At 29.6% G+C, this 16,533-nt stretch overlaps 1 protein-coding gene across 1 annotated transcript; it reads left to right on the top strand.

The window, feature by feature from the left end:
- The first annotated feature begins 3,717 nt into the window (after positions 1-3,717).
- On the top strand, positions 3,718-15,964 carry LOC108749224 (probable serine/threonine-protein kinase irlA). The gene is made up of 5 exons (XM_018487788.1): positions 3,718-4,121; positions 4,858-5,052; positions 7,036-7,274; positions 15,408-15,548; positions 15,828-15,964. Exons 1-5 carry the CDS (start codon positions 3,718-3,720, stop codon positions 15,962-15,964), a joined length of 1,116 nt encoding a protein of 371 aa, XP_018343290.1.
- Positions 15,965-16,533: the final 569 nt, after the last annotated feature.

Below are 16,533 nucleotides of genomic sequence, written 5' to 3'. Positions count from 1 at the left end.
CAGCAGAAAGTACAGCAGGAGTACAGTTCTCGTCAAGACAGCAATAGCAGAGGCAGATTGTTGGCTTGCCTGATCCACATCTGTTGGTAATCATTTACCGAAGCTCTCAAAAACCGCAATGAATATGAGGAGATCTTAAAATTAACAAGATCGAACTCTCTTCGCAAATTTGAAGTTTTGTACATAATCATGACTAAAATGCTATGATATTTTTCAGGACGTGGTAAACAGAACTGCAACGATTGCGGAAGATCGACGAGGACGAGAAGACCTATCCCTTACAGTACAATCAAAAATTACGAAAATCAATTAAAGAAAATTTGATATGCCTAATTTTTAGGAATGTAGAATTGTATTTATATATCATTTCGCATTACTTACTTGTAATTTTCCAATATCCACTCAGTAGATATTACCCTGGTAGAAATTTCATGCATTTTTTGAACAGTTACTAACCGGTTGTACCAACTTCTGTCTAGTAACTAAGAAGAGAACCTACTTACGATCCCAATCAAAATGTAACGTTTACGATTGCAGTTACTGTATACAGAAGTTGCTTAAAATCTGAATCAATTTACTGAATAGAAACGCAACAAATAATAGATTAATAAGCAAGCCAATTTTCTATAAAATGGATAGAAAAAAATTCTAGCACGTTTATGTCCACTTCCTACTCATTATAAACACAACTGAGTAATAAGTACAGTAATATTAGACAATAATTAGAAAAATCCTAGGAAAATGGCAAACTTTTTTACCAGAGTATATTGTCATACCTTTTTATTTAAGTATACATATTTAAAAACTACATTTAAGGCAGTAACAAATTCGTATCTTTTCTTTTTTTCTTAATTTTTTTTATAAGTCTACTATTGCTTGCATTATAAGTGTGCACAACGATAAAAAAAAAACCATACTTTATTCTTCATCTAAATGAGACATCTCCTTCTAAATTAAACTTTTAAACTAATCAATTTTTCAAAAATACATTAATAAATTAGAACAAAAAAAATTTCTTTTTTTGTAAACTGCTCAAGTTACGTATGATATTCCGTCATATATATTGCTGCACTGTTTATTTTGCAGGCAGGATTTATGAATTTATCCGCGAAGAGAAATAGAAACACAGATACCTGTACAAAAACGTTAAAAAAAATATAAATAATAGGCAGCATACAGCCACAGCACTAGATGTTTTTAGCGAAAGTCATATGCTTAAAATTATATTAATCTGTCATTGCGGTAATCGTATACCTTACTATAAAGAATAGTCTTTTATTTTAGGTAGCTTCTTTAGATTTATATATTCTTTTAATATTCAATTTTATTCTTCAATTTTATAATACTACAGTAAGTTCCTTTTTAATTAGCATTTCAATGTTTAATGAACTGATGTGTGTATTTGTTCAAATTTCAATTAAATTTGACTAGATTTGCTTTGTTCTTTTTTTCTGAATTTGAGAAATTAGAAACTAATTAATTTATATAAATTAATTCGAAATTTCAAATCATCCATTCTTCGATTTTAAATTACTCGCCCATTTATTTGCTTTATTTATACGGGACACTTCCCTGTCACATACAGGACGCATCAACACGTTACGCAAGAAATGACGCAGTAGCCAAATAAACGTCCTATTTCTCGTTTCGGTTATTATATTTTGATGAATACGTCGTACGAAAGTATCATGCTAGAAAAAAACTGCAGACGCTACAATATATGTATGGAATACATTAATTGTTGTGTAATGAATAATGCTGCGCGGTGACTAAAATATAACATTGTTTTTAGTGTTCTACACTAAACAGTACTATAATTCTCTTTCTCACTTTTGCCAAATGTCAAATATATATTTATTCCATTTTAAATTCCAAAAGCATACGCTAGTTCAGCCACAGAAAACAAACTTCACATATCATTAACGCTAACATTTCGTTTGAAAATGTAACACTATATGTAATATTAAAATGCTTCTTTCTATAGATTATTTTCATTTAATTATCATCGCATATTTTCTGTTTCGTAAACCATTTGACATCGTTTAAGCTATTCTTACAATTACAATTAATGGTTTATTAATTGAACATCGCATTAACATACATTAATTAAAAATCGTTTGGCATTGCGCGTTGAGTGCGCATACATGAGCTCTTTTTATTAACTGCTGTTGTGCACACATATTCTAAAATTTTTGTGTAAATTAATTGTTTCAAGCAAAGAATACATTGCATTTTGAAGAATATATATATATTCTTTTATATTTATATATATATATATGCGTCATCAATGTCATCATAAAAATATAGTTCATAAATCGTCTAATGTCACACGTTAATATTCAAAGTTTTGTCTTCTCATTAATTACAACATTACAAGATTTTGTTATAATCGGTGAGCATGTAACAAAAACGCAAAAAAATTGACAGTTTAAAAAACATTCGATAAAACCGCCTATTATTTTACAAATGTCTATTCTTTAAATTCTTTTATTCAGAATGGAATCTCACTCTAAAGAATGAAAATTGAGTATTTAATAAAACATAATCTATTAAACAAATAATTAAATTTAATAGGTATGATAATCTATTAAGTCTTGTAAGATTTATTATAAGCTTTGCTTTACTCGCTACTTTAATCAATTCGTTTATAATATACGAGTACATATAATTTCGAATTTTTATAAAAACAACAGTTATAAGGAGAACATATTTTTGTGTGCATGCGTATATAAAAAAAATTCTTTTTATATTGAACTATAATTGATCAATTTCTTATGCCTCAAGACTTATTAAAGCTATAGTAATGGCTTATTGTACAATATATGTAACTTGTTATGCAGTTGTTGAGTGTTTATAAAGACAGTTGCGCAGCTTTTTTACTATATAAAATATCAGCGCAATTATCTTATGAACACATAACGACGACATATAAACGAAATAAACAATACAGGCTGGACGTTTATTTCTTACGTATAGCGCGTACATTTTATATTGAGACCCGTATGATACGGACGCTTAATTTTAATAAAACAATTTACAAATACGAACAGCTTGTTTCAAAGAAACGGTACAATAAAACAAAAATCTAATATCTAATTAAAGAAATTCTGATTTTCAATTTCGAGATATTATTATCTTCTACGTGGTATTTCCTCTCTCTTAAATGATAATTATTACTATTGAATAACGAGAATATATTCTCCTTGGTTTAAATAAAATTTCTTCATGTAAGCAAGTTACGTTAATTTAACGCTATATATCTTATTTTAAAATTTATATTTAAAAAATAAAAACATTTTCAATATAACAATATTCTTTCTTCCTCTGTGTGTTTGAATAATTCAAGATTTTAGAATTCTATTAAATATTTATTGAGATTTAAAACTACACAATTTGTCAGTCAAATGGTATATTTAATATATACAAACTAACTAAAGTTATCAGTATTTACATTTCCTGACAAGGAGACGTGTATTTTTCTTCGACTTTTCAGCTATGACCGATTATGAAATAGTAAACATTTCTCCAAGTAATAAGCAGTTAGTCGTGAGCAATCCATGATAGTGAACGGTGTTAACGAAAATGGCTCAACAGCGACCAGAAGATATAGTGCAGTTTTACAAAGAATGTGGGTTAGACGCGCAAAAGAATCAGTTATTCAAATGTGAATGCTGTAGACAAGAATCAAAACCTGATTTTATCATCGATCATGTTAGAATGATACTTCATTTATACGAAAAGCATGATAAATCAGAAATAATGGAAGACCCAAAATATAAATCCGTAGCAACACGTTTTGACCTTTCTCGCCAATATCGTTATAAATTTGATGTTGGGAAATGTCTTCAGTTAAATTGTGGCGTGACAATTAAAAGTAAATTTGGCAAAGCATTACAATTTAAGAACCATTTGATAACACATCACCCAGATGACAACAAAAATTTTTTTGCCAAAGCAGTAGGAATTGTTTCTGGACAAAAAATACTAAATAATTACGAAATAAAGGATACCGAAATTGCGGAGTGCTCATTTTGTCAAACGTCGTTACCCTTGAAAGGTTTGGACTCGCACACTGCTAGAGTACTCGCGGTCTTAAGCAGACACTTGATCCCACATGTTGAGTATGTAAAATATATTCGTCATATTTATCACATCCAAAAGCATAAAAAATTAATTTTAAACATTCTGGTTATTTTGTTTCTACAATTTCGTTCTTAATTTGAAAAACAGAAATGATTTTACGAATAGAATTGAAATTGAGCATATATTTTCATGAAATTGATGTTATTTAAATTAATGTTATATAAATGCTCCTGATATGTATATATCCTACATAAGAAAACAAGTGTTTAGTACAGTTTTTGTAACCTTATATGTACATTATTTTGTCATACGTACGATTATATGTTAAGTACATTTTACCATGTAACATTTAAGATGTTTTGTAATAACTTTTATAAATTAGATTGAAATATGAAAAATATTAGAAATCAATTAGTTTACGAATATAATAAATTTTAATTAAATACAATTTTTTGTGCGTGCGTGTCAGATGATTATTGTACATGTACAGAATTGATAATAAAAATAAAGTCCCAGATAAATTGAATTACAATTAATAAAAAAATGTAGAGTTTTATGTTTCTGCCATAAATAATAAATTAATTCTTTGGTAATGGACCGTTATAATATTCATATATAATTTACATATATTTATTGATATATAATTCCGTGCCAATTGCAGTCACTGGTAATCAACAAATTATTGTAGACAAGTAATCTAAAATTGACACGGAACGTAACTGATATAAAACAAAAATTAATGAATTACATTTAATAATATTATGGATTCCACAGATATGTTCCAAAAATACTAAAAGTTGAAATGCCAATCTTAGACGAAGCATCCATACAAACTGAACTAGAAGAAGAAGAAAAAATAGATCTAAATGTGAACGAAAAAAGGCAAAGGATTGATCAAGATGTCATGATGGAAGAGACTTTAAGAACTATAGAATCGGTAGTTGCTTCAGAAGATCTTAATACATTACTGCAACGATACAATTCTAAAATTATAAGACAACGTGAAGTTCTTATTGTAATATGTCAAATAAATAAATGTGGACATCAAACTACATTATTTAATGATAAGTTATACCGCATACGAAACCATTGGGAAATACATCACGGGCCGAACAATAAGATATACAATGAAGTAAAAAATAATCTAACTATACATAATATATTTCTAAAATACGAAATAACGGATGGAAACCTAGCAACCTGCCCTGAGTGTCAATATTCAAAAAATTTGGAAGAAGACACTCAATTGTCACTCGAAAATTTGTATGCTATTCACGAACACTCGTTGGATAAGCATAGGTATTAAACAAATATTTTTGGACATATCAAAACGGGCAAAAGATAATTACGTTTTACTTGTTTTATTTCTATAAATTTATAATAATCCGAAAGTAATGACGACGTTGGCCTGACTTCGATTTTGTTCCATCAAAATACATCTTATGATAAACATTTTACAAATAATAATATAAACACAATTAAACATGGAGAAACGCCAATTACGGTCAAAATTAGACACATGCATACGTATGTACTTTAAATAAAATCATCTTAGAAATGACTGCGCGACAATTACTATACTTTCGGCTTTTCAACACATAATCAATGTGAAATATTATAATAACCCCCCAAATTTAATTATAAACTTTAATTTCATGCCACTAGCATCTTAAAACCTGTAAAGAACTTCTTGAGAAAAATGTAACTTTTTATTATTTTTAAAATTATTTCATTTGAAATACGTACATGTATATGTGAAACTATAGATAATCGTTTTGTAGATAAATGGGACCCTTTCTTTATGTGTTTTGGTTTAACATTTAATTTTGATCATAATTGAGAATAGTTACTTCGTGCTTAATCGATTTATCAAATAAATCGTCTTATTTCTAATTTTAATATTTATCTCGAAACATTTTTTTAATAGCGATTTATATAAGACTCAATATAAAAAAATTCGAAGAGAAAATCTACAAAAAATATTGGATAATTTAAGGGAAAAAAGGCGAGAAGCTGCAACGCAGATATTACATCAAGAAGAAAGGTATGAGATTAATTAAGTACACAGTTAAGTAATTATTCACTTTTCTTATATTAAATAACATATGAAAATTAAATATTAACTTCCATTAAAAATATAATTTATATTATGTTACAAGAAATGTTATCAATTTTAAATTATGTTTTGCGTGATTTACAAATTAATGAATCACAAAATATTAACATTTTTTTTAATTTTTTCAAATTAAAAAAATTTTTTACATAATATCGTCATTATCATATTTTTTGTACGCAGAATATAAGCAAAAAGTATTGTAAATACAATATTTTTTGCTTATATATTGTATACAAAATTTGTGATGATAGATTCAATAATAAATGTACGTAAGCGCAAAGAAGAGATCGCTGATAAACGTATCGCGACGATTGCGACTACTTCATATGTAACGAAATACTGGCGCATTTACTTTAACATTCATGTATAATGTGCAATACGTTTACTTTCTGAATAATACCTAATGAATGGCCAATCATTTATCTTAATTAATTAATTTCTTATTAATTAGTATGGAAATCGCAAAATGGCAAAGAATTAAATTCTTTGTTCAATTCAAATTGTTCTAAATACCGTACTTTCTATTTCTGATCAAATACCTTAGCAGCATATTTGTCAACATTTGCATATTACATTATGTGATTTAGTTTCTACAGCATTATATTTCAATATTCCATTTTAAAGATCAATGTAAAACATAAATAAATTACAAATATAAATATTAACGAATCGATAATATCACAATATTGAATATAAAAAATGCAAATTTTAATTCTATAACTCAACAGAATGTATATTTTGAATTTAAATTATTATGTATTTCATGATATTTTTCTGTTTTTTTAAATAATACATTACATTTTTTATTTTTTTAATTTAATGATATGTTAATACAGGTCTGGACAGAGCATTCCGAATGAGGATGTACCAGAGATACCAGGGACATCAGATTCTTGCGAAATACGAAGCGCTACAACGCAAAGTTCTTCAATTGTGGAATACAGGCCTGGACAACGGTATTCGAGCGGCGGTGAGAGTGTATCAGAGGCATCAGTGTCCGGCGAAATGCAAAGCACTACTACGCAAAGTCTTTTGACTGATGAACCACTATCAAAACAAATGAAATTAGATTCTGGTAATTGATCGCTTTGTTTATATCACGTAAATCGATCAATCTTATTGTACAATTTATAATAAGTCTAACTTCTCCTGATCACATAAAACTTGTTAATAAAAAAAATTATATAGAAAATTATCCAGAAAATGTTTTACTGTGTTGCAATTTTTGTAATAACTTATCAAATGCTATATAAATAATAAATATTTGCAAAAACAAGATTACAGATGATATAGATAAGTGTTAAATACGAAAAGAATTCATAGCCGCTGCCGATACAAGGCATCCTTTTTCAAAGGATTTTTTGCCATCTTTCAACAGTCGAAATTTAATAATCTTTAAAATAAAGAATTTTTTATATTGATTTTTTGAAATAATTTAAGGAAGAGTGCAAATTTTGATTGTATCAAAAGTATCGTTTATGTAACTTTTTTCCATTAGCCCACAGATGTAAAAAGTAAAAACTTTTTTTATTAAAATTATCAAATTTTTTTAATTTTCAAATTTCTGTCATACAGAAAAAGTTACATGATGATAGAAAAATTTTTAAATTATTTTAACGCGTATTATAAGACTAAAAGAAAGTGTCGTTGTATTAAAATTGCTGGATATAGCACTGTACGCATTGAAACTTTTCAGTGTGCCCAAAGATAAACAATTTTTTAATCTAAGCAATGATTTTAGTTTTTAAAATACGATTTCTCTAGATTATTATTATAATTAAACTTTTTGACAAAACCAATTGTGCTCAGATACTCATTTTACATTTTACCATTTTTATAGATTCAGATGTTGAATAAATATTACTGTGGCGGATTCCCATTTGACTACAAAAGCATTACGCAGACAAGTAGCATTCATATTTGGCTGGAAGATCAAAGAGTAAAACATCTCTGATGAGTGTTTATCGTAATAAGGTCATACAAATTAAATAATAGGTTTTTTATAAATATAATAATGTATATTATATTTTACATAAATCATATTTTATTAACAACTTTTACGAACTGTAAAAAGTTATTTAATTTGCAAAATATGATTTAAATAATATTATTATACCATTATCATATTTAAAAGACTAAATAATGTATGTATCGCAAAGAATGTAAATTGGATGCTACGATTTTTTCTCGAAAAAATGACATGCGATGTACATACGGTAATTAAAAAAAATTTAGTATGTAAATATAAACGTGTCGAGTATATTATTATGTTTAACAATATTAATAATTAAAGTGTAAATATAATGTAGCCAATTAAAGGTAAATAGAATCATAAAACTAAAAAACAACGTTTATCGACGAATAATTATGTTTTCAGTAATTAATTGTACTTTAAAAACAAATCTAAGCCAATTAGAAACGTATGGTTTATTTGAGTATTAGAATAATGCAGTTTACTTATGCATGCATTATAATGCATATTTAGAGTTATTCTTTATTTTATACACGTGTCCGGAAATTGGCCGCAATACTACAAAAAGTGATTCGACTTAAGAAAAAAGAAAAAAACTATATAATGGTCAATACGGAAATATAGTCGTTTTCGAGTTATAACCACTTTTACGTTAAGAAAGTTGTAATTTATTTTTTATAATCACAATCGTAATTTATTTCATTGTGTTTAAACATAAATGACTACATTTTGGACAATTTTGGCGTTATCCAAAATGTATTACGCGGAAACATTTCTGTTTCGCCTTCATACCATATTTTTTAATTTCTTTTATTTTTTATTTATTGTTTTTATTTTACTAGAGACATAGCAAGCGGACTACTCGTATACCTCCACGTGATGTATCCTGAGTAACTCAAAAAAAGTCAAAAATGTAGTTGAAACAGTGTGAAATAAGTTATTATTGTAATTATTAAAAATCAATTACAATTTTTTTTAACGTAAACGTAGTTATAATTCGGAAACAAATTATTTTCGGACTTATGTTTATATATAGCTTTTTTTACTTTTTTTGGAACCCAAATCACTTCCCGAAGTATTACAGGCAATTTTTTAGATACTCTATATACGTGTTTTTTGTTAATATTCTTGTTTAATTGGCACTCTTTTATACATGTATATTAATTATTATTTTTGTTCTTCAGAATTATAAATAACTTGATGCGTTAATTTTTGTGCGAAAATCATTGTACTTATGAAACGTATTAATCTACATATTAGCATTTTAAGATAAAAAATATTGTCAAATATGACATCGTATGGTCTACAAAATTTCCTCTCTTACATCTTAACACATAAATTAATAAAAGATTATTTTCATACATATTCGGAACATAAATAAACAACAGGAAATGTATAGTTTAAATATATTTCTATAGAAATTACTATAGAAATTATATATTATTTAATATTATAATGTGTTTATTTATACTTTGAAAATAATAGCAGCGAATATTAACATCTATTAATATTTAGATAAAAAGAGAAATAAAATCAATATGTTTATAAATTTGTATGTTACAAAAAAAATGTATTTTTTTCTATTTACATTGGCTTTAATGTATTTCGACTTTGATTTAATAAATGTAAGATGCATAATAAATTATCTATCAAAATTTTATAAATTTATCTTTGATTAATATAATACTTAATGAAAAATTAAAATACTTAATCAAAGCTCGGAATTATGGTGTATAAAATCCATGTCCATGCTCGCTACATGTTTGTTGTAAAAAGACAATATATTTCTGAAAGATGTTTATTTATTATTTTAACTTATATTTAAATTGAAACATTTAAATTAACAAATTGCTTGCAATATAGTTAGCAATTTATTCTTCAATTTTAATGGAAAATAAATTTAACACATTATTCTGTGAAATCAATATAAAGTACATCTTATGAATAGATCTAATCGAATTTTTGTTGTTAAAATATTCGATTCCAGGATCCCTTTAATTGTTTAAAACTATTAATATTTTTTATCCGTTTTCATCTGTACATACGCTATTAAAAAACTCTAGAATATTAATATAATTTGGGTTAACAAGAAATGCGTGTTAAATGAAAATAATGAATAATTTTCAAGCACTACTTCTCTACTATTTTTAATATAAAATTTATGATATTTTTTTAATTTGTAGGAAATATAAGATAATAGTTTTGTGCAATTTAAACTTTAATTTCGAATATTTTTTTATCCAAAATTTTTCTCTAGTTTTAATAATACAATATTTAATTTTAAAAACATATAAAAATATATATTAAAAACTAAAAAGTTATAAGCATTTATTAATAAATTATGCATATACCTACATAATTAAATAAAAATTTATGTTGATTTTGTTTTTTATTAAATAATTGTTTTGGTTGCAAGATTTATAAATGTTTTTGATGCAAGATTTTTATTTTAATTTAATTTAATTTAATTAAGTTTATTGCAATGATATATGAAATAGACTACATGTTAACAGAGTAATAGACATATAGTTTGATACAATAGACGAGAGAGAGAGAGAGAGAGAGAGAGAGAGAAAGAGAGAGAATTAATATAAATATAAATACAATAGACAATTGTAGCTTGCAAATAGTTAGACGTCAACAAAATTATTGTTACAAAGTCTACCAGTAACAAACCAGAATAAGACATAAAAGATAAAAATCGCTGAAATCATACACACATACATACATACATCACACACATACACACACATACGCTCACTTCCACGAATTTTATTTTAACAAATTTTATGAGTTAACTATAATTGCTCGTTTAAAAAAAGTCTCGGCATTTTGATTTTAGTGCGTTGCATATACACGAGCTTATTTTTTTACATTTAAGTACATTTTACAATGTAACATTTAAAACGTTTTGTAATAAAATTTTTGACAATCACAACAGCCTCCTCGGATACTCACGTATATATGTAGTTTAATAAGATGCAGAGCAGAGATTCAGCCGATTCAATTTAGTATTCTGATTTAATAAATAAGACAAAATAAGGAAAAAAAAAGAAATAAATAACAAGTAAGTTACTGACGAAGCGCGAGGATGGTTCTCACTTTGATTTCTAATTATGTCGGATAAGTTCTATTTTTGCTCTTTCTTTCTGTTCGTTCCTGCTTTTGGCAGTTTCTTTTATATTTTGGAAATGAATGTGAGAGTATTTCTTTAGAATCAATCACTGTTCCTCAAGGTTTGATAGAACCTCGCGCTTGTTTCCTTAAAATAAGGCAGCAAGGCTCCTCCTACTCCCAGCTCTACAAGATTAATCTTAAGATAATAGTTAAGAGTTTTAATAATTTATAATAAAAATTCGGTTTTACTTAATTAACATCCTTATGCAAGGCGAAGTAATGATATATTCCAAATTTTAAATTCGTTTTAATTTTATGGAGAAAATGAAAAAAGGAAAGAAAAAAAGAAAAATAAAAATATTCATCCTCGCATTCGGGAAGCTCTTAATATATACTATTATTTAATATATAATGCTACTTAACATATAATACTACTTAATTATTAGGCATACATGCTATTGTTTAGTTATTATTTTAGAAAAAGGAACCTTTAAAAGAAAAGGGAAAATTGTAGAATAGATATTCTTTATTTATGTGACGCATGAGTTATCTGTTTGAATGTTTAAATAAAGGAACTAAATATGCCCTGCTATAAAAGGGAAAAGAATTTTACAATATATAAAAGGTATGATAAAGTTTTAAAATAAAGATAAAATAGGGACAAAATATCAAAACCAAGACGAAATACTAAACTGGAGATAAGATAAAGGTAAGGTATAAATCGTATATTTATAATAAGGAAAGAGAGAATTTTATCGGGATGTAACACTTCTCTCTTTAAGTCATGCGTGATGCATTTAATATGCATCGCGCATGATTTCGAAGATAAAGCAAAAAAAAAGGAAAGAGAAGAGAGAAAAAAAACATATAATGTTGCTAATTATAAGAGAAACATTTATAATTGTGGATATATTCTAATGTTACGTCCAAATTCAGGAAAATAAATTTAAAGAGAGAAGGGAGTAAAAAGGATTGAGTGTGGAAGGACGGTCAGACTCTTGTCTCGCAGGTATCCGCACAGAAGCAAATACCGCGAGTCAAACGCATCCTTTTTATTGCTCGCTTCGGAATATGGGTCAACGTCTAGTAAACGCTATAACACCTGTTTCCTATGAGCGGTGCGATTGTCGGTCCGAATTTCGAGTCAGGGAAATCTCTTTAACTCGGACCACGTGCGAGTTCTGAAAAGGCAAGATTTAATGATTACGAGATTTTATTAGGGGTTTTCAAAAGTGAATTACGAGAGAGCGAGAAGAATAATAATAATAATTATTATTATTATATTATTAGGCGTTAGGAACTCGAAAGCTCATTGCCGCAAATACCAAATCCCACCACTGTTCCCCCTCATTGCGGACGCACTGACCGAGAGAATCTTTCCAGATACTTCCCACTATCACCCGATTCGTCGGTCGATCCTATCCCTATTTATTGTATTAGGCGTGTTGTCCCTCATTCCTTCATGCGGAGGAATTTCCTCTAAGAACTCCACGCTGTCCGTAGAATTCGTCGGAGACGGAATTCCTCTGGGGGAAATAGGGATAGGATCGACCGACGAATCGGGTGATAGTGGGGAGTATCTGGAAAGATTCTCTCCGTCAGTGCGTCCAAAAACGCGGGTGACGGAGATCGAGGGGGAAACGAGTTCACGAGGAAGGTGAAGGTGGTTGAGGGGGTGAAGATGATTGAGGGGGAGGTATAACCTCTAACTGATTAGCTGGTGGAGCCGGTAGTGACGAGGGTGATGATGGTGGCAAGTGGTCCTCGGCCAGGCGACTCTGTTCTCGCGAACCTCCGAGATATTTTCTGAACTCCTCGTTCAAGAGTCTCCGCGCTTCTCGGTAGGCCCGGCTTCTAAGGCCTTTGTAGGAACGGTTTAGACGCGGCACTATAATATTTAGTGTAAATTATAGCGGTTGGTTCTTATTTACACACACACACACGCGCGCGCGCGCGCTAGTACGATATAGTAAAGCTGATGGTGATATTTTTTATAACAACAAAGTTAGGTTTCACTCTGTTATCGCTGCTTAAATACTTGTTCATGAGTTCGATGTGATCTTGAAACTGTTGCCAGCAGTGGGTGTCGAAATAAATTCCGTCTGTGTTATGTCCGCTCAATTTTACAACAGATTTGAAGATTCCTTCGTTCATTCTTTGCAATCTTATTGGGGTAATAGTAATGTAGGAAATTTATTCGTCTTCCTCTTTTCTCTCTCTGAAACTTTTGTGTATACTCTCGTGGGAAAAAATAACATGTAGTATGCAGAAATTTATAGGATACAAAAATTAAAATATTAGTTATATTGATAAACGTGAGAAAAGTTTTAAACGAAACTAATTATGTTCAATGTTCGCTATGATTTTTCCTCATGACGAGGCCCTGAAGAAGAGAAAACTAACAAAAACTAAGTGATATTGTCGGTCAAGCGAGATATAGAAATTTCCATTAAAATTGTATTTTTTTATTGAAAAGTTTCATGTTTATCAATCTAATATAATTTCAGACTAATACTACGTGAGAATCCTTTCAAATAAGAAGATACAAAAAGCAGAAGGAAAAATTTAAAACGCGAGATTCGCCGTAACAATAAAAATTGTATAGTGTGGCAAAACTTTTCTGGATAATAATGAAAATAAGAGTTAAAGATTTTATTAGGGTAAATGCGAAGAGAGCGATGCTTTTCGAGATAATTTGTATAGAACAGAAACGATGTTAGAGAGAGAGATTCGGTATAGGAATCATAACTTAGAAATTTTTGTCGTCTCCCGCTTCTCTAAATTTATGAGAAATATCATTTATGATTTATGAGAAAATCACTTCTAGTAAAGGAGGCGGCTGATTACCAAAATCGTCAAAAATCTATCGGCCAATGAAGGCACTAGGAACTTTTAGCGAATCTTTTCGGGGAGAGGAATTTTATGAATATCGCTACGGGCATAAATAGTGCGTCCTGAGCTAAAGTTTAATCCTACGTTCAAACTCTGAAGCGGATTTTACACCGACTATTTGCGTGCTTTTAATTTCGTTTAAAAAACTTCGCGAGTTACTAAGCAAATTTTTCATCGTTGCTAGCAATTTAAATAAAAAATTAATTGCAAGCGGTTATCAGACAAGTTGTCAGATAATAATGAAAAAAATTATTCCATTTTCGGAAATTTTGTTGGCGAGTGTTCCAGTACATTAGTGTGCGTTATGCACAAACTGGGACATTGCTGTGGTGACGTAACATTGAAAAATATAATCACTCGTCATCTTGGAATACGCGAGTGTTTTGGTCACGAGGAGGATGACGCTGGAGGTCACATAGCTGATTTCAAGTGACGCATTGACTAAGAGGTAAGCAGTAATAATTTCTAAAATAAAATCTAATATATATTAGGACTAAAAGCTGACTTTATAATTAAATTATAATATTTATTTCATAGAAGTGCTGTATTGTAGAACGTGCGATACTGCATCGCAGGGATTGATCCAGTAGGGCGACTTAGTTTAAGGAGAAGTCGCCCCGCGAGAGAAGAAGAGGAGGGAGTACCAGCGAGTAAGTTTTGGGGAAATAAATATTAACTAAACAATTATAGAAATCTCGAATGTTAAAAAATTTTAGTTTTTTCTAGGAAGAGCACGAAATGAAGCGGAAAATAATGTTCCGCCTCCGCGTGACGTTCCTGTCATCGTAATTGGCAGGTATTTTGCAGATAACCGAGAAATCTAGTTTGTATAATATAGATGTAATGCGATAAAGAATAAAATCAATTTTATTTTAGATGATAATGATAATGATGATGACAACAACAACAACAATGATAGGAATGATGGTTTGAGTCCGTCCGATTCAATTCGAGCACTGGTCTCTCCAAGTTCCACAATTTCCATAACGTGTAAGTTCTTTAAAAAAATAAATTAGTTGAATATAGTGAGTTAACTATATACAGAGTTCAAAAAAAAAAATAATAATAAAAATTACTTTTTAGCGCAGAAAATCGAACAAAAGGAATTAATACAGAAAGAAGAGTCTGAACAGGAGGATAATGAGAATCATTCAATCGATGATGATGATAATGATAATGATAATGATAATGATGATGATGATGATGATGCCGATGATAATACTGCAGATAACGAAGAGCAGGACAACGCGAATATAGAAAATAGCAATGGCGGTGACAACGGCGATGATGGAGAGGAGGAGGAAATAACTCAGGAGGCAACAAAGGAAGAAGAAGAAAACAGATATTACGCGCCTCTTGAAAATAAAGGTAGTAATCTTTTTATTTTTTATTTTAAATTTATTTGTTGCTCGAAATACTTAAGCTGATATTTTTATCAAATATTTCGTACTCCCCCGTTCTGCCCATGTCGCCGGAATATTAAAATTACATAAAAGAAAAACATTATCCTCCTACGCCCGATTATGTAAACAGCTGTAGGTGAGTTATCTTGCATTGCAGTAATGTTACAAATAGTAGTATAAGTTTCTGACTTAATATATTATAATGTTATCAGACTAATAAGGTTTGTTTAATTTTTTTTTACAGTACAAATCGGCGGTGATGCTAACCATCTTACATCGCAACAGGAGAGAGAAGAAAATATGCAGTTGGAAGAAGTAGAATCCTCACAAAATTCCATCGACGATGAACAACAGCAGCAGCGGCGGCAGCAGCAGCAATGACAACATACGCATCATCATCATCATCATCATCATCATCATCATCATCATCATCATCATCACAAGGAAAATGATCAGGTCGTCATCGTCGACAGGAGGTTAGAGATAATTTCGTTTTTATAGAGTTAAGGGCGGAAAACTTGCGTCGATTTAAGAATTTTGCGTTACTAGGGAAGGAGGCAACTTTCGCGATACGTTCGCCACCTGATATCGTCGTTTGTTGGATAGAAAGCGCATTCCATGAAATTAGAACGTATACGCTACATTCGTGCGAACCGAACGATTACGTAGGATTATCGTTCGAGTCGGCGGATCTAGCGCGCGATCGAATCCTCGAATCCTCGAATCCTCGTGTCGTTTAAATATAATATATTACGAAAGTTTGCGACATAATAATCCTATATTAAATTAAAAGCCGCTGCCAGTTCTCGCGGAGGATATTGCGTAGCGTGCAACGTGGGCTTTCGTAACGACAGAAGTCGATGAATCAAAAAAATATCCACGTTGCTACGCCACCCCGTCTTGCGAGCTCCCCGACGTTGAACTAATTAAGTGCGATTCGTGTGCTCGCT

The sequence above is a fragment of the Trachymyrmex septentrionalis genome, unplaced genomic scaffold (genome assembly GCF_001594115.1).
Source record: "Trachymyrmex septentrionalis isolate Tsep2-gDNA-1 unplaced genomic scaffold, Tsep1.0 scaffold277, whole genome shotgun sequence".
NCBI lineage: Eukaryota > Metazoa > Arthropoda > Insecta > Hymenoptera > Formicidae > Trachymyrmex > Trachymyrmex septentrionalis.
The sequence above is the reverse complement of the archived record's forward strand: the minus strand, read 5'-3'. Positions and strand labels throughout refer to the sequence as shown.